The 24,715-nt window shown below is 43.2% G+C and overlaps 1 protein-coding gene across 5 annotated transcripts in view; it reads right to left on the bottom strand.

Annotated features, from left to right (window-relative positions):
* Nucleotides 1–24,715, bottom strand: part of tspan9a (tetraspanin 9a) — a 173,937-nt gene that overhangs the window by 69,946 nt on the left and 79,276 nt on the right. For 4 of the 5 annotated variants that reach the window (XM_028584923.1, XM_028584922.1, XM_028584921.1 and 1 more), the window contains one exon: nt 5,378–5,457. In XM_028584923.1, the coding sequence (XP_028440724.1) occupies nt 5,378–5,440 (63 nt within the window). In that variant the 5' untranslated portion in view covers nt 5,441–5,457. Of the gene's footprint in view, nt 1–5,377; nt 6,499–24,715 lie in introns of those variants that run through there. The other variant, XM_028584920.1, reaches the window with a different exon arrangement.

The raw sequence follows: 24,715 nt of genomic DNA, 5'->3' as shown, positions 1-24,715 counted from the left end.
TGACAGACAGATGGTTTATCCAATCAGCTAACCAGTATTTTCAGACAGCGGTCCGGGAACCTGAATTGGTGTCTTTTATTCCTAAATTCTCGTTACACAAACGGCAAATCTCCTTTACCGACATGTTGCTTGCTTGCTGAGCTAACGAGCTATGCTTTGCCTGCAGCAGCAGGGGCGGGCTTGTGGTTGTATTTTCATACACTTCGTGGATCTGATTGGTTCATTTGGCCCGTCTATCACCAACATAGGTGATAGACAGATGGTTCATCCAATCAGCTAACCAGTATTTTCACCCCTTCCCCAAAGTTCTCCAACGGAAAATTCCCAGATGGATATGCCGAGCAAATGCGAAGCAATCCATCTGGCGGAGTCAGGTTAGTGGGAGACTTAAATCCCTTGCAAAAGCACCACCTACCTATGCGAACCTCCGGTTCCCATGCTCTATTACCTCAACCCCTTAGAGTGAAACATTGCAGATGCATATCCCAGTTGATCGGCAACATGAGCTAATGAGCTCAGTGGCACCGCACAACACGGGCTGGGAAATCGAAGCAGCCAGAGAGACGTGTAAATTAGAGTGATCTCCCCAGACGATCCGCAGGACAAAGGCAGGCATGTGGAGATATTTACCAAGCAGGTAAGCCAGTCTGAATCAAGGCCCAGCGATCTATGGGGGATGCCAATTATAAGAACTCAAATGATTAAAATGCATATACATACATACAGTGATGTTCTCTGTGTAAATGTTGGAGAAAAATGAAAAGACCTGCTCACAGGCTAGACAGTGTGGCAACTATGTAGTCATGAAATGGGAGCACATTTTATACAGTAGTATAAACGCTTGATATGGATTATTCTGGGGATAATCTGTGACTGCTTCTATTGACCACTGATTAAATCCACCGACTATCCTATCCCATAACAGTTGGAGGCGTAAAATTTAGGCGGACAGACTGGCTGAGGTTGATGCTTCATTCTGCCATTTCAAACTGAAATCCAATTCAACCGCCCGCCTTTCATGGTGGATTGACGGAATTAAATGCATGTGACAGCACAGCATATACAGCTTGTTTCATCATCCTGCAGAGCGCACTCAACCCTCATCTATTTCCCTGTGCCCCAATCCTTGTTTCACCTGGCAGTGACTGATGAAGTTCAGCTGGGCTTCTTTTGAAAAGGGAAAAGGAGAAGAAGAAGAAAAAAAGAAAAGTTTGTTAGAATGCGCGCCTCTCTTGAGCCATAAAATATGACTGAACTTTTCATGTGCCGATATGGAGAATGTGAAACGGGCAAATTGCTTCAGTACCTTGGATCGAAAATCCCGGGGGGCGGGAAAGGGACAGCTTGTGTGAAATGCTTTATGGAATTCCACTCAACCAGACGCTGACGTTTGACACACACTTCTTACAAAACACCTTGAGTCTGTCAATAGTTCTAGTCTTTATAGCATCAGAGCACGGTTACATTTGAAACCTCAAACATCAAATACAGTAATTAAATCGATAGGGAAACTAATCTGTTGCCTCGAACCAAATGGTTTCGAAATCCCGCAGCAATCCCCCAAGTAAGCACCAGAATTCATGAATGCTAAACACATTTGGTTTTCTCTGCCCTGACAAAGGAGTGCCTTTGATACTACCACCCCTCATATACTTGTAGGACAAGACTGCTGAGCTAACGCTTTTCTTTCAAATATGAATATCAAATGAGTCTTCAGCTTTTGATATGGCACGATAATGGCAAAGCTGGGATGGGCCCATTTAGCTACCGTACAACCTACAGTATCTCGAACGAAGGGAATGAGCTTGTGTGTGATGCTGCTTGTGTTTTGGCAGAATAAGTCCGGGTGTAGTCTTTTCAGGCCTTTTTTGGTTTTCAAAAGGTGTTCAGTATCACTGGACAAGATAAATAAGTGCAGCAGTGGACAGTAAATTGAATCTTGAATGCAAGCGAGCACAGAGGACACAGTGCAGAGTAATCCTTGCTCCCAGCAAGAACACCAACACTGATAATGCTCACAAGGCTGAAACCAATAGGACTCAACACCAACCACCGCTGGTCAAACAGTCACTGTATGTGTGTGAGAGGACAAAGACACCCCCCCCCCCCCGACTTAACAACACATTGTCACAGCACAAAAGCAATTTGCTTTAATGATTGTTGGCTTTAGCATAGAGCTGTCCAAAGGAGTTGTGCTGTCAATCCTAACGCACCACCCAATACTTCTCTAATCTGCCCGAAACACCCCCCTCAGCTCAGACCCTTCTAATCCCTTATAAGAAAGAGGGGCCAGATGGTCATGAACAACTGCTGAGGATGAGCACATGTATGGAGATGCCTGGAGTGCCTGCCGCTGTTTACCTTGTGCTTCAAGTTACCGCGTACTTTCAAGAATGGCTGTGTGTGCATGTGTGCGTGTGTAGCGAGTGTGCTCGTGCACGTGCGCACAGTCAGGAAGAAGGGACCCCTACTGTACCTGGTGTCGGGTTACTGCAGCGCATCATTCCCCCTTCAGTCCTGAGATGAGATGTAAGAGCGTCAAAGGCAAACCTCCCTACCAGCTGCAGTAACCTTGTGATTCCTGGAGTGTCAGAGGTAGATCACTTCAGTCCCAGGGGTGTCAAGATACAACATGCCTCTCACCCTCCCTTCCTATGTCACAGAGTGCTCAGGCACCCCGTCCCGACCCCGAGCGAACCCTTTATTCCCAACTCTGCTACTTGGCGCACTGCTACCCCAGAATCCAATGATGGGACAGACCCACCAGCCACTTAATGCATCCTAACCCCCTCATCACTCCACTCTTGGGGGCACAGATTAAACTGCCATTAAAATTATCTACTGGTGGGAGGAAAACAAGAGTATCAATCTGCGGGAATAGAAGGGAAAATGCATGGTGGGTGTTCATTAAGTGAACATAACCAGAGTAAAAATTCAATTATGTCACAGCAGGGGATGCTGCGCTGGGGAAAGTCTATAGCCACTAATGGTCCCTATGCGCGCACGCACGCACACACACACACACACACACACACACACACACACACACACACACACACACACACACACACACACACACACACACACACACACACACACACCAGGGTGTTTTTGCACACTTTCAGGATAGTTGTAATGCTTTTCCATGGAAGCTAGGCTGCACATGAATCGGAGGCCACCACCCTTGAAATCCAAAGCCTCTTTTCCACCTTCCCCTATTAGTGGTGTGCAGCAGCCGGTTATTAGTAGAAGGTTTTGCCACTGAAAAGGGTTAAGCACAAATTGAGCCTGGAAAGAACCTAGGAAGAAAACGCCTTCACACAAATCCCCTGTGACTGCCCTTCAAGAAGATAGCGGATAATTATTGACCTCATGAACTCTGCCAAAGGTTAACCTATAACAGCGCACTGAGGTAGCTTCTGAGCTATTGAACCAGCCAAGCAGGCCAGACATGACGTACATAACTGATGGTCGGTTAACGTCGATTCTAATATGGCCTTGAGCTCTCATGTTTCACTCGTAGCTCGATGAGCTGTCGTAATGATGAGCAGTCGTAATCATCGATTGATGATTAGATCACCATTCTGAATTTAAAGGATCAATAATATCTACCTTATTTACTGAGGTAGTGCTATAAAAAAAATATGAAGCTTTCAGTAACAGAAAACATGCGTGATTATTAGCTGCAGATCGATCGTTTTTGTTGCCGTCGATGCCATCGATTTAAAAAATGCTTAAAAGTTTCCTCCCTATTTAAAAAAGTAGGTACGTCAAGACCTGAGCACTTACTTGCACTGTATACATAGTGAATGAGTTCAAAAGAGGTGCTCACATCAAGGTAAGTCAATGTCCGCATTAATGAATCCAACATCAGCTAATCGTTTCCGACCCGTTCATTCCCTAAAACAAACATTACATCAAGGCAAGTCGCTCTGAAGAGCCTCTGAGCCATTTGGAAGTCTTTGCCAACCGCTCTCGCCAGTGCCTCTGCGGACTGGCTAATGATATGGGAATGATATGGAGACACTGTCAGGAAGCAGCAGAGACGTCCACAGCTTCAGGCCCCAGAGCCTGGCCCACGAGCACTGCTGTCCGTTTTGGTATATGGAGCAGACAATGGGATGGATCTTGGCTTGTGTGGTGCATGTGTACGTGTGTGTGTTTCCAATGCTGGCCTGATCACAGCTGGGCTCAAGCTAATGCCCACTCTGCTTCCACCAACATGCCCCAGTTAGCAGGGCTCACAACCCAGTGACATGGTGGTTGGTAGAGTCCCCAGTGTTGGGGTGTTTTTACGCTTCGCTGCACCCACACAACAGACTTGGCCCCATAACCTATAAACCCTCTAATCCATTCTGTAAGCATTCAAGGGATGCCCACTTTTACAACAAATGCCCATGCATGGGCACACAGCAGAGTCTGCCACACGCTGGGTTAATCTATTTGTGAGTTAATTTGGCACATACAGCACCATCACATTGATTTTTTTTTTTCTTCTTCTTATTATTGATTAATTGGCCTACTACAAATATTGATTATTACAACAATTTGTAAATTACAAAAACTGAGGCAAATGTCCTGGTGCGGTGATTTTGAAATCAACTTAAAATTTTCTCCATTATTGATTGTAGGTTTACCCAAAGACATTTAATTAAAAAAAGAGAATTAATTCATTCATGCATTCATTCACTCATTCATTTAAACCTTTATTTGAGCCTTGAAAATCACTGATTTCCCTCATTTGCAAGAGCACGATGCTCAGTTAAAACAACTGCTCACTGAGTCAAAGTGGCTTGAGATCATTGTCTTGAATTGTCCAGGGCTATCGAGAGCGTCGATTTTAAGAGCAAACGCTTCCATGTGTTTAGCGCACAAAAACTAAAGGCAGATTTTTCAAGTTCCGAAATAAACTCGCTGGACTTAGAATGAGTTTGGTATGGTGTCATTGTCCAGTCCGGCATTTATGTTACGTAGAGTGGTCAACGCCCATGTTCACATAACCATCTGAATGGGCGACCGCAATAAACCCACAACAATCCAACCTTCCCACCAGTCACATTCAAAAGAAGACCTGGTGCAATGCCACTTACTCTGTCATGATATCCAGGAATAGCAACATGCACGGGGAGAAACAGGCATAAACAGCCTGATGTAATAATTCGAAACACATGATTGCAATGGCAACCATCACTTTGCCATAATGTTTCCTGATTAACATTTTAAGAAACTTGTGACACACTAAGCCTTCAAAATTTGCGAACCCAGATACGGATAATGATCAGTCATCAGACATTTGTATAATTCTCATCAACTAGAACACGGTGAACAAGTGTGATGAAAAACCATAAAAAAAATATATATATATTGAGCCACTTACCCAGAAGATGAGATTGAAGATGAACATCATATACTTCAAGCAGCAGAGGCAGCCTCTTGCCATGTTGCACTTCTTGAATTCTAAAAGGAAGACAAAGGATAGATCCAGGTAAAAGACCACGTATTTGCTGCCTTTGGGTGAGCTGTACTTGTTGGTGGTCTTGTCTCCTGCGCTGGTGTCAGCTGCCGCTGCAGCCTGCCCCTGCTGTGCGTTTTTGCGCGGCCCCGTGGAGCCGTAGAATGCGCCGGCAGTGAAGCCGCGGCCGCCAAACGGGCGGCCAGACGTGGACGCTTGGGCGAAATCAGAGTCACGGCTATCTACGGAAGGGCTGCGGTGAATAGCTGACTCCTCACTGCTGGACTTCTCCATGCTCTAGGGCTGCAGCTGCTGATGAAGGGCTCCCTGACGCACAGTCTACCATAGTCTCAGGGATGACAGGACAGAACAACACGAGTCTCCGCTGCTTTGCACACCGAAGCAACAAAAAAAAAAAAAAAAAAAAAAAAAAAAGATAAAAGCCTCACAGAAACACAACTACATCCACCTCAAAGCACACAGTTGGGTAAGAAAGTCTTCAGCACAGAAGTGAGTGGAACTGCACGTAAGTGTATTTTGCTTGCTGCTGCTGTCTTGCTGCGATAGTCCTGAAGTTGCTGTGCAGAAGAGTCCTATGAGGAGCATTACCATCGCCTTTGGACTGTCTTTCCTGGGGAAGAAGTTACAGTACCTCTATCCACTCTTAATATCACTCTCCTGTGCTGCTTACTGCTGCCAGGCTGTTCCAGTGGGAGAGAGACCCCCGGGTGAGCCTCAGCTGCTCCAATTCCACGTTCTCTTGCTGACCTGGTAACTTTTCTCCCGTCCACTCTCCACTGCTCTGATCCTTCCCTGTCCACCTCTCCTCAACATGCTCTGATGCGCTCTCTCTTCCTTCACTCTACCTCTCTCTCTCTCTCTCTGTCTCTTTCTAAGTGTGCCTGTCTTCTCTAGTGTACCATTCAGTGCTCAGCGGCTCAGTCCTCCGCACTGCCAGCGCTCCGCTCTCCCAATCGCAGGGCTCTGGCTGATGCGCTATTATCGGCAGACGCAATTTACGGGCATTCCCTCTCTCTCAACAAGAGCACTGCCCTCCTTCCCCAACACTCTCTCTCTCTCTCTCTCTCTCTCTCTCTCTCTTTCTCCCTCCCTCAGCCCCTCCCCGCTGCTGAGCAGACAGCCAATGCAGCAGTTGCAGCCAGACCCGAGCTCCTCATCTCCGCTCCCCGTGTCTTTAATAAGCCCATCACCGCTTTGACTATACATGTTCAACAATTTCATCTTTGCTGTAAGGGGAATTGAGAGGCCACAGATGAATTTAAGAATATAAAAAAACTAAAAAACTAAATTAAGTGTCAGGTAATTGTAAATGAGTAGAGGTTGTGTTTGGAGAAGCAGGGTTAGGTGTGTCTGTGTCTGTGTGTGTGTGTGTGTGTGTGTGTGTGTGTGTGTGTGTGTGTGTGTGTGTGTGTGTGTGTGTGAGATGGAAATAATTGCTGGCAGGCTCTTTTGCATGCAAAGAGCTTTCACTGTGAGATGACACATCAGCACCTGCGATTTCACACATGCCAGTATAGCTTCTCACATTGTTTTAATTTGTAGTCTGTAATTTTTTTTTGTGATGAATGTTGCCATAAATAAACCACAGCGGGTGATCCATCATATATTTTTGAAAACCAGCCTGAAACTAAGGCAACTATCACCGGAGTGATTACTGCATCTGTTCTGGGTGGCGGCGACAGTACTGAGCTGCAGTTTCATCTCGCCGTTGCTCTGCGTGATTCATCACTGCACTGCCCACATCCACGTAAGGGGGACCCAATTAACTGGCAACGTCCAGGCTTTGGAATTATGGCACCATCTAAAGCACGGAAAGGGGATAGTGGCTTTAAGATGCTGAACACTCTCCGAGGCAAAGCCAGGGTCAAACACTGAACAGCCCTGCCGATTCACACGCTAAGCTGACGAGATATTACAGAGCTTTGACCTTAAATTGACCTATGTCCCCAAACATCTACATGTGCATACCATCAGAGAACAAAGGCTAACTGATAAAGGATCCTTAAGGTAGCGACTGTGCGGGTTGCAACTGTCAAATTTAAATAAAAGAGGTTCGTCTGAGCTTAATTTTAACAGGATAAATTGGAATAACAATATCAATGCCCTCATTGTCTCCCAGAATAAACTTTTTCTCCAGGACTGTCAAGCTAAATCTGGTCTACCACTCGATTGCGCATTGTTCTGCCTTGGTAATGGTCTCCTGTCAGCGGAGTGCCGCTAATGGCTCAGCCTCCAGACAGATGGAGAGAGAGTTTCAACTGAATGGTCTTAAAAGGTAAACCCAGTAATACCCAATCAACAAAGACAAGCTAATCCAGCCCTCTCTTGTTTCACTATTGTAGAGTAAAAAAGAGAAATTATAGAAGGTCAAGTTTCAGCAGTTGGTTAAGGTTGCAATTTAACGGCACATTAATAAGTATGAAGGTTTAAAAATGACAAAATATCAAAACCATTGCATATTAAATAATATTTACACCTGGGTCCCGCAGTATCGTTTTAAAATGAATTGTTTATACCATTCTCATGTCTGTATGCTAAATATAAGACGACAGCGAGCAGTCGGTTAGCTTAGCTTAGCATCAAGACTGGAAACAGGGTAAAACGGCTAGCCAGGCTCCATCCCAGGGTAAAAATAAATCTACCTACCAGTACCATGTCACAGACACAAAATATTTCAGCACCAAACTCCTGCAAAACAACAAATTTTGGATTTAACAAATGAGATACAACAAGCTTTAGCGAAGCCTGTAGGTGGAATTTAACCTCTGGGAAGAGCAAGGCTAGCTGTTTGCCTACGTTTCCAGTCTTTATACCAAGCTAAGCTAGCCAGCTGCTCACTGTACCCTTATATTTACCATACAGACATGAAAGTGCTATCAATCCTTTCATCTATACTCTCCACAAGAAAGCCAACAAGCGAATTTCCCAAAATGTAAATTTTTTTTGCTTTAAGTGAACCAATTGTTACTGAAAGAATCATCACTTCAAGTACAAGTTCTATTATATTTTTGTTATAAAGAGACATAAACTAAGTGTAACTGACACTGCCATGTTGTGGTTATGAAGAAGACATAGAAGAAAACATTTAATATAAAGAAAGCTCACAGTTAATACATTATTCCTGCTGTCAGGAGAAAATCACTAACAAAAGATGTGCCTATTTTAATCGTGCATGCCTGCTTTTGAGGTTTCTATGTGGCTCTGAAAAGCTTTTATTAACTGAAAGATAACAGAATCTCACACATTGAAGTTGGGAGACTTTGATCTGACACCAGCATTTTAACAGATCATTTGCTTTAGCCTTCACAAAGCCTTAAGTGTCTTTAACCACACGTTTGCAGTTCCAGACACAGATGTAATATCTGCAATAAGGCAGCAACTCCAAATCGTTGAGGCAAATCAGTCATAACGTTGCCAAAGGTAGACGTCACATTATGGAAATAGCTGTTCACAAGTTACAAGTGACAAGGTTTCCCATCAGCCCTTTTGAATGAAAGTGTAAAGCTGCAAAGACTGATAGAATCCAGGCGCTTTTGCATCCAATGAATTTCAGGCCCTTAACTCCAAATTCAAAACAATCTATGGCCAGTCCTGCCCTATCTGAGAGTTACACACATTTATCAGAGCTCAGTGGGGCTCTCTTAGTGTGCATGTTACTGATTCCTCAAGTAGCCCGAAGGACACATCTGAGCCCATTCTCTCCACGCACAGATCCATCCATCGACTCGGAGCAACGGGGCTCTGCGCCTCTGCATTAGGTTGAGGAGGTAAAGCAAGAGAGAAAGACACTTAAGCCAAACTTGGGAGAAAATGGGAGTCTGTAGGATGACACAAAAGACTTGAGGCTTGCAGAGAAGATGAAAAATATGCGGAGCACAGCAGAGCAGGCCAGAGCGGGGAGTCTGGGCCGAGACGGAGGGTGTGAGTGGTTGAGATTGTATTCAAACATTCTTTATGATGCTGAGTAAATCTGGCAGCTCTTTCGACATATGGCGCCAAGACAGACAGGGCTGCAGAGATTAGAGCTCAGAGGGAACCAACGGGGACTCTCTCAGAGCTCTTCAGACAACTACACAGAGGGTAATAGGAAGCACTTCACAGTCCCGCTGCCACTGTGAACAAACAATAACTTATGAGTGGTGTCATCCCAACCAATGTCTCCATTAAAGAAGAGGTTAGGATTGGTCATAAAATGAATATTTTTATACACTACCAGTGTTTCCCATTAGAGTGCGGATCTGGCCGCATTTTTCTGTCCGAGCCCGGCCCGCGCCCGACAGAGCAGTAACCGAAACCGACCCGAGCCCGACACAGTTCAAATCTCATTTTTTTCCTCATACTAATGACACATGTACGTTTGTTTGTGTGGAAAGCCCGCTTTAATTAAGCAACTGTAGGAAGGCATTCAGAAATGCCAACAGATGAGCGCATCAGCGCACACGGGGCAACAAGCGCACGTTAACACAGGCACACGCATCAATGGGCCTTTGCATCAAGTGAAACAGGCCCATTGGCTACCTAATAAGCTGTTTCAAATTTAAAATGTCCAATGCCTTATCGCGCTGATGTGACCACGCCCGACCCAAACCCGAACATCATTTCTAAATATCTGTCCGAACCCAGCCCGGGTCGGGTATCCATCCTCTATTTCCCATACATTGATTTATTTGTGGCGGGCCGCCACATTATCAAACATTGACCTCCACAAATTGATATTCTTTTTTTCCTTGTATTATTTAAAATGGTTAAAATCTTACACGTTGCACATTGATTCGCTTCGCCCCTCCTTGCCGTGGTCTCTCGCTAGCTCTCTGACAAGCACATGACAACATATATTCCTTTCGGTGCACACTCTGAATCAAAACATGATGATGAGCGGGAGGAAGGATTGCTGTCGACTTTTCTCACAGAGTAGACGGCTGGCCGAATTCCTGAAGAGAATCAATCCCGGTGTTCACGAATGGTTGGTATCTGCACAAATCTGTCCAAAAGTGATGCATTCAATTTAACTCTGATAAGTTAGTCTATCGATGTTCCTAAAACTGTTATCTCGGAGACCCAACTCTTCAAATAACTTAGTAGCAAGCATGTAAAGAGCAGAGCTGGTAAAGGTTAGATATAAGTGCCTCGTTAGTATGTGCAACAGAAGGACAGGATATGAATGGGCAAAAAAAAATTATGAATTAATTAAACACGCTCATATAGTTCTTTGTATTGTAACCTGGAATCTGCTTTTTATAAGGTGTGGTTTTGACGCCTTCAAAAAATGACAGAGCAGTTTGTTTGTGTGAAAGCTGAGTTTGCTTAAGAGAATTTTTTTTTTTTTTTTTTTTTTTAAACCATACCATAATAGATGAAACTGTCTGGTCAGACTGTGTGTGTCCCTGTGTATATGTGTGCTTTTGTTCGTGTTTTTTGAACGCTTTTGGTCATTACTTCAGATGTTTGTTTTGGTAGATTTTATTTCTTGATGCTTGCTTTTCTCAGATTTTATACATTCTAAAATAAATACTTTTTATCGGTTTGTTTTTAGCTATTTGAACACTTAAGACTCTGGTTACTTGTAATAATCTTTTGTCATTATGTTTGGCATTTTATAGACTGCATGACTAATTAGACTATTAATCAAATGATTCTCTATTGTGAAATCATTTAATTCAGCCCTACTCATCTATGAAACAAATTTTCCCCAAAATGTAACTGGATGAAAGACCATGGTTACCTTCAACGCACATAAGATAAGGTAGTGGAAATATGTAAAGCTCGAAGGTGGAGGTGATCTAAAGTAAATTACACTAAATTTGTTTTTATATCTGACTAATATGAAACAGAAATTGCCAAGATATTTACCTCTCCGTTGTTGAAATCTGGTTCAAATCTGGTGGCTGAATCACTCGGAGAACTCAGACGTTTGTTTTTGAGTACAAACACTTAATCAAGTTTTCTTATTAGTTCGTTATATAAAAGTTGTTTTGATTCAATAACCTTCTATGCCTCTAGGATAAATAAAAATTTAGGCCCACTATTTTTAGCCGAATTAATGATCAGAATCACGTCTGCCACTGAATGTCTCTGATTTACTGACCGGAATTGAATCACGACAATCACAGCCACAGTCACAAGGTCCTCTCACACATGACGGCATCCCAAAAATAAAACATTGGGTCGATTAAAATGTCAATTGTAGAGACTTTGAGAAAAGAGATTGATGTTTTTTTTTTTAAACAAATGACAGTATAAAGCCTTATTCGCATGGGACAAGTATTACCAGAGGACCTCACATGGTTTTGAAAATTACCCCCCCTCCACGTCTGTGTTTCGTGCAGCGCATTCACATGGGATAAACAAAGTCTGTATTTTATTCAAATTTATTGTATCCCACTGATTTATCACTGGCAACGCATGCCAAAAATCACTGAGATGTCGATTCGCACGGGACAAATATTATCATACAACCTCTGTTTGGCGAAATACAGTAGGTAACTTGAAGGAGTGGAACTCTTACTTGACAAATTACTGACGTGGCAGGTTCGCACGTGATTAAAGTCACAGACGACCTCCGTAATTGTTACAAATGACTAGAGGTCCCCAGGTAATACTAGTCCTGTGCGAATAGGGCTTAAGCGTGTTACTGTGGAGGAATGTATCTGATCATCAGGGTTAAGAAATGTGTAAGAAGGATAAAAAGAACGTCTACTATATAATTACTTTGCTCATATTACACAAGGAATCAGCGCTGCATACCTCTGACCAGTCAAACTGAAACCATATCAGACCCACAGACACACAGCATATGACATGCAACAGCACATAATCCTGGAGTGAATGTATGACCAAGGCCTGGGCATGAGGAGAGGATTAGAACTACAAAGGATTTTTCTCCCACACAATATATCCCTGCCAGTTTGGCCGAGTCTGTTGCTGTGGATGCTACTGGCAACATGACCTCTGTGGACAATATTCCACAGTGATCGGTCAACGAACAAACTAAACAAACAGGAAGACGAGGGTTTGCATTGACTTCAGGTCAAGGAATATGCCGTTATGTGGAGATGCACTAACAAGCTATTATTTCTGAAGTCTGCCCCGTTTCCCAAATCAAATTAAAATTTAGATGTCAAACTGCAATGATATTTATGGTTCTATCTTGCCCTTTTATGACGCTCTGAACATTGCCTCCTGAGACGAGGCTGACCAGACAGTGCCGCCATTCTTCAGTCATTCTTGGGTGATTTGCAGCCAAAAAGTCAATAAAAAGTGTCTGGAAAGGGTGTTAATTAGGGATTTATGACGTCACGCTGCCCTGAAGATCCAATTGTGATAGCATGCGAGGACTCCAGATAATGGCACTAAAGCTGGAAAGGATCAAGCACTGTTTCTTAAAGTCAAAGGCTCTAAACATCTGGGAGTATCAAGTTGGCGCTGACTGACCATTTGCACAGCACGACACTGTTCCATCAGACATATTTCATGCACTTATGTAAACAGTTTTGCATTTGTTTATTCCTCCTCTCATGTGGAAAAACATCTGACAGTCACATTTGTGAGAAGTGACCCAACAGCTGAGAACCGGAGACGAATGTTTGCGGCTCTTGTCAGGATTTTGAGTGAAAAAAAGCAGTTATGACATATCCATAAACTTACAGACAGACACAGGTGCACACAGGGCGGCCACACATGCACGCACATACACCCATATAAAATGAAATACACGTAAAGCCCCAAAGCCCCGGCAGCCAGCCCTGAAGCCAAGCCCCAATCTAAACTTAATTCCTGCAGGCACGTCCATCAGTGCTGTGGGAGATAAGGTTGGACAAGAGAGACAGGCAGGGTTTTACAAGTAAAGTAAGTATACTCCGACTAACAGGATACTACATTAGCATTAAGATAAGAAAGGGTCTCTCACCATTGAAATGCAACGTATAATATCACAGTGCAGTAAAGTCCTGTTCAATTAGGGGCAATGCAGAGAGGTCACATGCCTGTGATGTCTGTAGCAGTGTGATACATGAATCCCAGAATAGCCTCGCAGATAATCAAGAGTGACAGTGTGTTCTGATAATGTTGATCAAAGGAATGGAATAGCTAAGTCCACCAGTGTCCTAAGCTTGATGTAATATTTAAGAGAGACATAAGTGTGTGATAAAGATGGAACGTCAGCAATAAGAATCTTATCCAGTTTCTTGGGAAAGTGTGGAGCGAGCTACTGAATTCAGGGCTTAGTTATCGATTTACTGGCTCAGAGTTAATTCAACTTGACTGGGGGGATCTTTAAAAAAAGTACGGTGACTGTCTTCACTGCTAGATTTGAGATGGTACATTATAGAGTTTTATATTACAGAAAATTATATATTATAGAATGGTAACAGTTCTTCTAAAACTATAAGAAGAGAAACATTCAGATACAAAGGCTGATACATTTGCACAGATATAAAGCTATAATGAAATAATCTTACACAGATATGAGGCCAAAAATAAACAGTATTTATAACACTTGTAATATGTGTGTCAAAAATTCTCTCATTTCTCATATTATCATTTATTGACTTTTAACAGAATCATATTGTGATGATATGAAACTTGAATTACTTAGAGCAAGTTGTAATAAAAAGCTATAACTGTAATGTTGTTAAATGAAGAGTTTGGTTTAATGCAACGCATACATTTACTTTCAGTTTGATGATTTAGTGTGTAAGTTTATATACATTTGTTTCATCATGACATATATTCATATCAGGAAACATCATTACCGACTTGTTACACAATTGCTAGATAATACAAGTGCACTCCATAGAGAGGCAGAGAAGTAGAAGCACACAATCAAAAAAGGTGTCAGTTTTTGCCTTCTGCCACGAGGAACAACACATTCAGTGTGCAAGAGAGCCTGTGCTTTGACGTCAGGTGAGATCACACATAATTGTTCAATCTATAGCCTTTGGTTAAAAATATGAGATAAGTGAAAAAAATGTGAAGAAAATCCTATAATTGGCACCGTCATCGCGTTTGCGTGCACATATTAGCAGTTCTTCTGTTGCAGTATGGGTTAGGTTACTGACCCCAAGGGCCAGGAGAGGAAAAGGAAGCAGGCTTCGATGTGCGTTAAGAAGTGAAAGAGAGATGGGATAAAGAGGATGTGGCTATCACCAAGTCATAGGGGGAAAAAAATGGCAGCCGTAACGGAAGCGATGCCACTCAGAGCTCAAGTTTCTATAAACTGCAGATGCCGTTGGCGCAACATAAAAACTATTTACGTCTGCGGAGGAACAAAAATATATAGTGGGCTGGTATTTTCTTTGCTGTGGAACCCCAAAGCCCTGTGGGTTTGCTGAGTTTGTGTGGCGCCTCATAAGCAATCCAACACATTCTTACATCTCCTCCTGTGCTTCAGGAAAGGTTATAGGGCACGCTGGAGAGCTTAAAGATGTGTCCTCTGGGTGCTGAAGGGGTCGGACTGGGGTAAAATGAGATGTACAAAAAGGAAGGAGGAGGAGGGGTGACGAATACAGATCATTAGAGACAATAAGGCGTGCAGAATGTGACGTTTAATGAACTTGTAGAAGTCCCTGTGGATCCTTTAAGTCAGAGGTTCCCAACCTTTTTTCCTTGGCGCCCCCCCTACTCATGTCTGAGAAAAGCTGAGCCCCCCCAAAAACCGAAGTTGAGGTAACTCTCGAGATAGAGCCTTACTTTCTTTTTTGATACAGAGCAGTTATCAGCACTGTTACGTTTCTCCGCCATGTTTCATTCATAAAATAGTGATGCCGATGCGGCAGGAAAGACGAGGATACAACAAAATATATAGTTTTCATACAGACTTTTGTATACATAATATATTTTAGTGTATTATCATAATTTGTTTAACGTGCAAATATTTATTTTTTACCTCAACCTTAAACCAGATAAAGACTCGCGCCCCCCCTGTGATCTTTGCCGCCCCCCCTGGGGGTGCCCGGACCCCAGGTTGGGAACCACTGCTTTAAGTGGCGGTAGGAGAGGCCCTTTCTCGCCATGTATTGTCAGCATGGCAGTGGAGGGTATTACTGTATGTTGTCTGTGGCAAATCTGTCAACAGCTCAAGTCTGCGTATGATCTCTCCATGTAAGGGGATTAAAGGGTCGGCATCTGCAGGGAGTAAGGTCAACGTTACGGTTTCATCTCTAGTTCATAAACCGGGAGAAGGTGGGAAACAGCTGGCGCCACAAACCGCACATGTATGCATCATGTGAAGTCGGTCCAACATGAGTGCACTCAATAAGCGGATGAGCAGAGTGCATCTCTGAAGGAACATTAAAGATGCTGCTGACACAGCGATGAGGGGGTCAGATGGGGTTTATCAATATTTCAGTTGGCTGTTGCTGAAATGCAAACAAAGGAGGGGCCGGCTGCACTGCTGTGCTGAGACGGAGCTGGCGTTGGACGACAGGAAGCGCAAGATACGAGATGAGAGAGGAAAAGACGGAGCATCTCTCTGCTATCCGTGCGACTAGCGCTACGGCTCCTGGCTGAGGATTCAAAGGCAAGGATGGATTAAAGGCACAACAGAATGCCCGAGGAGCTTTCCCATTTTGCGCACAACCACAAAGACATCTCATCTCCATCTTCACGACTGTTGTTCCGGGGTATCGCTGACGGCATGATCTTGAGCTGCTATGATATTTACCATCTTTACATTAACATAATCTCATCATAAAACAATATTTGCAAGCCCACATATGACAAGAAAGAAAGAGAGAGAAGAGAAAGACAGCGATGAGAGAGAGAGAGAGAGAGAGAGGTGGGCAGGAAGAGACATTTCCACATTTCAAGTATAGTGGAAACCTGCAGAGAGCAGAAGATGGCCTGCAAGAGTTCAGCTCCAATCCCACCAGCTGGGTAGCACCTCCCCCCAATATGTCGCGCCCTTACTGGTCCGTGTGTGTGTACGTGTGTTTGATCTAGGGGACACGGGGTCTGGCCCCTGGCACATACACTGTCAATATGGCTGTGGTCATTCATGAGCAGCCGCTCTGTCACTGCCATCCAGAGAGCCGGGGCAACAGACCAGCAGAGAGTCACATCCTCAGAGGAGAGGAGAGAAGAGGACGGGGGTGGGTGTGGGGGGGGGGGGGGTGAAAGTAGCAGACTGTGGCAAAATGCCCTGGATCCCTTCATTTCTACAGGAACTGTCCTGGAGCGGATTAATGCCCTCCTCTAAAGAAGCAGCTGGCATGTCATTGTGTGTTTGTGGGGCAATCTCCAGATATGAATCAACAACTGCTGATAAAGCAACAGATAAAGCCTCACGCCACATAAAATCACATTTGTAAGACATAATGTCTGCACGCGTCTTTTTTTTTCTTTTTTCATAAAAGAATATCTCTCTTCTGCAATCTAAAAAGCATATTTGTGATAGCTCCAGTCCAAGCATACGAGAAAATGATACAGCAAGCAGTGGAGAACAAACGAGAACTGACTGATGTTTTTTGTAAACAACACAAAGCAGCGCACATAGCCTCTTCACCTCCATGGCTGCGGGAATAAGAACAGCAGATGTCTACAGAGCTGCATAAATGGTGTGGAACAAGGCAAAAGGAGCGTCTTTCACAGCCTGCTAAATACTGAGACACATTGTCTGATAATCGGAAAAACATCACGTTACTTGCCAAAACAATATCTATCTTTACGTTTCTGAATGTGCACATTCTACAACACAAATAATTGAGTGGATAAACACAAAATATGCAAATTCACTCAAAGTCACACCGAGGATATACAGATACCGTACACAAAAACATAGCATTACCAAGATGGGCACACACACACCAGCACCCACAATATAAACATACATAGTCCCTGTGAGATCCCATATGGGGTTACGCAGTAGGTTCCTCAAGCAGAAAATAGAATTCGCAACCCTCCGGCAACAAGATGTGGACGGCATTAATAAATAAATAAATGAATCATATTAAGGCTTACCAAAATATAAAGTAATCTATTACTATGAATATCTGCAACCTACCAAAACATCTGTTACACACACAGAAACAGAGCATTTGCTTAGCTGCCAACTATTCTTAATTAAAGTCTGCAGACAGACAGTCTCTGAAGAGTCCGAGTTGAAATTAGCTCTGGCTACTTTTTTTTCCGGATTTCACCTACTTAAACACATTTCGTGCTGATGGCTCCCAATTCTGCGCGTTCCCCTTGAGGACTGATGATTATAAATTAACTCAATATCCTTGCACCCCATGTCATGCTTTTGGCAGCGTGGTATGGAAGAACATTGCTTGTAGATGATTTAAAATGAAAATCATTTTTGTTTCACCACAAATCCCAAAACATAATGAAGAAGGCAAAAGCAATTTATGCAGAGCACTAATGCGTTGAACATTATTCATTGTCTGCTTATACATATGAAAATACACTATGTAAATAAGCAGCGTAAATGAATGTATTTTCTCTGAGGAAATGATTGAATATGAATTCTAACAAGATTAGCCATGACATGCTCAAAAACTTCAGAGGCAGAGGAGCCACTGGGAAGGAAATGTGAACCACTCTGCCACTCAGTCACCAATTTTACACCATTTACAAGAGCACAATGTCTACCTCGAAATGATTTAAGGCCAGAAAATAGCTTTCCTCTGACCTATCACCCATAGCAATGGGATATAATATGCGCTTCTCCTTGCGAGTGTTGAAATCTTAATCTGCACACATCAAACGGTAATGTTACTACTTGTAGTTGGAGGTTTTGCATGGAAAACAGCTTGCTAAGGGCCATTGTTTATATGCCATTGCAGGAAGGCACAAAGTCCCACATTATAGGTTTGACAGCAGTGATCTTATGTCAGTTCACTCAGCTAATGTACTTGCAAAGGTGTGTTAAAGTCGGTGCTATTCCACTATTTTTGGCGGTAACAAAAAAAAATGTAACGGACTACTTTTTCAAATTAAATAACACAATTACAATGCCGGTAATTTAAATGGTCTCGTTACTCAGACAAACACAGCCTATACCCCCGGATTTTAACGTCACCCGACCGTACGTACAGCGGCGCAATGGATGACGTGAATCTATCAGTCGGCATCGGACTGCATTTTCCAGAAGCCCCGATATGAAAAAAATAGCTATTTGCGTGATCAGTCACAATGGAGTCGGAACCGGCACGACAGAGCCAGGGCAGCAATAAGTTTCTATCTTGGAGAATGAAATACAGCTAACTGTGCCGTGCAGCCTCTGCTTGCCAGCAACCAGCCTTCTTTCAGCTCAAAATTACTCCACCTCCAACCTGAAGAAGCATCTTAAATTAAGTTATTGTTTTAATTAGCCAAAGGTAGTCGTCTGCTGTAGTTTTACTGGTCACCTTGCTATTTTAACATTGACGTGCGACTTTACATTTTCCTAGGTGCTGATTTACTAGCTCCAGAGCCGTTTAAAGACTATAGCCCCGTTTGACATGCTAACTAACGTTAGCTAAAATTAGCTTGTGGTAGCTTACACTGCAGTTCGATTTTTGTAGTAGGCTATGCAGTTCGGGACTACCAATACCATAATCTATCCGCTTGTTCAGGTACACATTCAGCTAGTTGGAATAAAACGAACACACCATTATAAGCCTGTTTAGTAAGCTGGATGTGATAGCCGCATTCCTACACTTCTAAAACGCAATTCAATGTGGAAGTAATCTTGAAGTAATCCAAGTATTCAGAATACGTTACTCAGATTGAGTAACGTAACGGAATACATTACAAATTACATTTGTGGGCATGTATTCTGTATTCTGTAACGAAATACGTTTTGAAAGTATCCTTCCCAACACTGGTAGTGATAATGGGTACAATCGCAATGAGTGAACTAGTAACTGTTGTACTAATTTTCAGTAACCTGCACAATGCTGGTTAAAGTACACCAACTTATATGCACACATGACCACGCTCACAACATTATTACTCCTCGGGCTACATCTGATAATGTTCTCCCACAGACTCAGCCAGGTAAAAAACAATATGCTGCAGCTGTTGCAGAGGGGGTGACAGTGGACCTCATATAAAGACTGTCACTCCCAAAGCACAGCTGTACTGTCACACACACACACACACACACACACACACACACACACACACACACACACACACACACACACACACACACACACACACACACACACACACAGAAGATCTTTACCTCTATGTCCCCCACATAAGAAACCAGATATGAGGTTAAGGCACAGCCTGCCTGCAGAGTTACATTTAATGCAGTATCTCTCCTTACTCTCTCTTCAGTGCTCACACACACACACACAACACACACACACAAAAACACACACACACAACTGAATACTTTATGCAGTCTTCTCTCTCTCGCACACGCACTTGTGCATGCTCTCTCCCCTGTCGTTCCATATTCACACACTGACCTTCAGCTGAGCGAGAAAAACATCCTCAGTAACTTCTTTACTCTCCTGATTCACATTCACATATAAGTAAAAAAATTCTACATTGTGCCTGGAAGGACAATGGGCCGTGTTCACTCAACAGTAACAGTAAGCTAATCACCACGCTCAATGGCAGAATATAATAAATAATCATCTCGATAAGGGAAAATAATGGTCAAGCTTCCTAGGGCACAAAAAAAAAAGCCATGTATCAAAATTCAATAACTGAGTCGTGCGACAGAGCTGTCTGAGCGAGGGCCAAATGTTACCATTTCTCTTCTCATTTCCCACCATTGTGAGACTGTGTCCTTTATATGAACGTAGTGTCACCTTGTCTGTGTGTGTCTGTGTGTGGCCTCATGTGGGTTTATGTGTGTGCCGGCGTAAAACGTGGAATCTGCGCGAGCTGGGTCAGCCGTTCCTTATCCAGTTGGTCGGGAGTTTTATTTTCCTGTTCAGAGTGTGCTCGGCTCCAGTCTGTCTCCACTGTGGTATTCCTGACACATCACAGGTGAAGGCATAGAGCAACTGCACACGGCACAGAATGTTAATGCAGAGGAAAGCATTAGGGGGAAGGGGACTGTCGTTTTTCAACGTAAAACTCAATCATCATCCATTTTAAGCAAGCCTGCCCCTCACATAATGACAAGTGAACGGCAGTTTTGTGACGGCTGAGGGGTCCATCAGATTAACAAATTGTGAAGGCATTCAGAGTGCAGGGAGTGGAAGACATTTTTGAATTGTCCAAGATTTCTCTGATAAGGCACCACAAGCATAATAATTTGCTAGTTGTGAAAATACTACAGGGTGCTCAGATACATAAGGAAGCAGCCCTAGCATCATGACTGCTGCCAGTTTATAAAGAGGCAGCACAACAAATAGGACTGGAGTTAAAGGTCTCACTGGCCTTTATCCGAGCTACTTTTTTTGGTACCAGGGACAGCACATATGTGACTTTCAGGTTCAACAATTCCCCTCCACTCTCTCTGGCTCTGTGCTGCATCCACGTTAATATTCATAATATCAGCTCAAATTTCATACCACGAGTCATTACACCCAGGCGTTTTGTTACTCAAGGTGACTGAGGGAAGGGAAACCTATATTTGAGGATAATGTTTGAGCAAATATTCCCAACACGACACTTTCAACCTTCTGCTACGTGGGGCTAAATGAAATTTAATCTGGTGTAATAGCTCATGCTGGTAAAGATAATGCTTCATACTTTATGTATCCCTAATCAGTAAACCAAGGAATTAAAAGATGCAGGAAATTGCGTCACAGCGACACTGGAAAGTTACTGCCATGCATTCTGATTCTGATTTGTCTATCATTAGTTTTAACTATTAAAAGAAGGTATTTTTTGCCTTTAGTCACCACTCTTTTCAGCTTTTTTTGTTGTTGCTGTAATGGTATCAGCTTCGTCCAAGAAATCATGAAAAAGCAGCGTTCCGTGAGCTGTGATTGTCTCCACAAATCACAGCAAAGCTGACACATTCAGACTAGGAGCTTAAATTGATATGTGACACAGGCTATTAAACAAGCAGAAGTGATTTGTTAGCTGCACTGTCAGATATGTAATGCATTCCTGATCTGTGTCTAGATTTAGGTGTATCCTAAGCTCAAGGCGGGGCAGAGTGACATTGAGTGTTTGAATGTCAGCATTACAATGACAGGCTGAAGCCGCAGGGTGTCAACATCTGTGACAGCCTGGGTATCAGGGTTAGAGGTCTTCCTCTGTCTGGTCCACAAATGCCTGCACACCCCCCCACCCACCCCCCACCCCTTGCGACCCCAAATATCACCCCTCATATTTCTGCTTATTGTTGCACCTTTTCAAGAATGAGGCAAATCGAATTAGCTTTTTAAATGTGCTGACAAGAAATTCCTAACAGAGATTAGGGCCCTACAATGTTCTCTATCTTGAGTGGGTCTGACACACCAATCACAATAGATAACAGGGATATAGAGCATGAATAAGACACAAAAACAAAAACAGAGCCACATGACTGGACAGAAATGGGCACTGCTAGGCTAGAAGCATCCGCAATAAAGAAATCACGCCATGTTGACAATCTCTGATAATGAAATGTCTTCATTGAGAGCTCTTAGGTTGGTTTGTTTTCAGAAGTAGCTATTGAAATAACAAAGTGCACTGTGGGAGTCCAGAAACATCTCCTGCATGTAATAAGATGCAGAATGGGTAATTAATAGGTATTCTTCAAAAAGGTAGCTTATACACATTCCTTTTCCTCTCACTCTTAAGATTTCTTCTATACAGTGCTTCCAGACGGCCAGGCATAGCTGCAGGGCAAAGTTATTTTGCTTAGTAAAACAAATGTAGAAGATCCTCAAGGTGACACTGATGTGATACGGCTTATACTGGAAAATGTAGCAAAAGTCATTACTCAGGCAAGCATCCTGTTAGGAATGAATAACTGATTTGCGGTAGACGGTAAAAATAGAAAAGAAAAACAAAACAAATACTAGCAGTGGATTTGGAGAACAAAAAAAAAAAACAGGATCACTTGGACTTTTTGTTAACTCAGTTGACAATAAGTACAACTATCACTACACACACGTGCACACACGCACACACACGCACACCTACACACACACACACACACACACGGCACAGGGTGAGAATACAGAGGTGAATTAGGTTGACATTCTGTGTTCTGGGGCTGGTTAACCACAGCACAGATGCATGTCATTTGGGGAGTTAAGGAATGATTTAAACATTACGTTAGAACAGACAACAGCCACACTTAAAGGGGTGCTATGCAGTTTTGGCCATTTCTTCGCTGTTTTCTCGCTTTTTGCTCACAGGTCTCTCTATAGAGCTCCCCCTACAGCTTCGGAATAGATATTTGGCAGCACCTATGTTTACTCGTGTCTGACTCCTCGCTCGGTCAGTCTGCCGTTTCCTCTTTCTCCGTTCCTCCGACGATGCTTTCCTAGCTTTCTGCTTCTTTTTTGCCAGCTCAGCCATGAAGATAGTGTGAAAAACTCCATCGCTACCTTGTTAGCCGGTTCCTGAATGTGTGCAGTGCCGTGAAGCAATTCGTTACATCGCGAGACCTGATATCACGAGATACTCCCTGACGCTGAGGCTGGTGTCTCGCCGGCCGAAAGTTGCAAGGGTGGTTTTTCCGCTCACAGGCCCTAGGGGGGAGAAAAAAGTCATATAACCATTCCAATGACTCCGAAGCTGTTCAGTTAAGGTAAATTAAGCTAAACTGCATAGATCCCCTTTAACTGAAGGAGAGAGCCTTTTGATCTGTAATGACACTTATCAGTAAAATACTTAACGAAATGAACAAAATCAGCATAAGCTGTTACTTTAAAGTAACTACTGGCTTAAGATGTCTGATGCTGCTCATTTTTCATCTGATATCTTGTAGTTGTGTTTTGCGCATACTACGCTTCATAATTTGTACGCAAAATGTACAGTAGTTACTAACTTACAGTATATTTTGCACTGCATTGCAAAGTTGATTAACTCAGCGAAGTCAGTCCTCGACATGATAGTATTACTACTTTTAGTATAACTCATTAGCTAGTTTCTGTTAATACACCATGGCCTGCCAGGGTTGGAAAATGCATGAACTACTGTACACATGACTGTGAGAAGCCCTCATTTCGTTTTACAGAACATTAAGCAGAACTTTGACACCTCAAGTTTGTCTATGAGAACACTGTGGCTAAAGGTAAGCGTTTGAAGCCGGATAAGCCAAAAATGATCACAGGAAAGGATAAGGGATCATAGCGTACAAGTATCATCTCTGTGGATTGAGCCCTAGTCCACACAGCAGGATTAATACATGGGTTTCAGCTGACTGCCCTCTGGATTATGCGTTTCCCTGATAAGAGAAATCTGAGCTCAGCACCCTGTGCATGCAGAGCCAGATAGAGTTGTGATTACAGTGTGGACGAGAGCTCCCTGCCAGGACCTTAATTTAGCTGGCCCTCCCCATCCATGCATCCATGTTTAATGCGGCCTTGAGCGCAGGCTCACAGGCCCAGACCCGGGCCCAAGGGATAATCATTACAAGGCTGGCACGCAGATCTCAGGCCCCGCCAAGACCCAGGTATCGACAACCTCAGCAGGTCAAAAGCAAGATGACAGAATAATAAACCCCCACTCTTTTGCCATGACACTGCAATGCAGTGTTCTCTGGTATTTTCCCCACACACAATATGTCCAATCAGTACACTGATGATTTAGTAGTAATATCTTGGCATTAAAAAGAAAGACTACTGAATCTCGCAAAATATCTCAATTTAGACAGAGAAGCGTTTCCCCAGACAGCATGTCAAGAAAATGGTACACGGAAAATGTAATTTTCTATTCAAGGTCCCACATTATTAAATTTCTATGATGTTGTCTTAAATATAATATGACTGAGGATATACATAATCTACTCCTTCAGTTACAGCCTACAAAGCAGAAATGATTGGGAAGGATGTGAAGAGGGCATATTGCCCTGAGGTGGCTTCATTTCTTTGAAAATGTACCTCTTAAATACTCGTTTTAAGATATGTACCTATTTCCATGTAATATTAGGCAGTGTGTGTGCAGCAGGTTCTGCGCCTACCTACCAGAGGGGTGTCTGTATGGTCACGGTTTACTAATGGGTTGAAGGCAGCTACCAGCAGGCATCCTGTTCAGCTAGTGATTCCTTTCCTCACCACAATCTCATTTTCCTTGAAATTTAGCTTGGGGGTTCAACAAAGCAATTCTCAGTTGCTAGCTATTTTAGCTTGCCGTCTATCGGTCCCCTTGGCTCACTGGTCACAGTGCTTACAATAGTCGTCGTTTGAAGAA

This window comes from Perca flavescens, chromosome 8, assembly GCF_004354835.1.
Source record: "Perca flavescens isolate YP-PL-M2 chromosome 8, PFLA_1.0, whole genome shotgun sequence".
Taxonomy (NCBI): Eukaryota; Metazoa; Chordata; class Actinopteri; order Perciformes; family Percidae; genus Perca; species Perca flavescens.
Note: the sequence above shows the minus strand (reverse complement) of the source record. Positions and strands in the feature narration are given on the sequence as shown.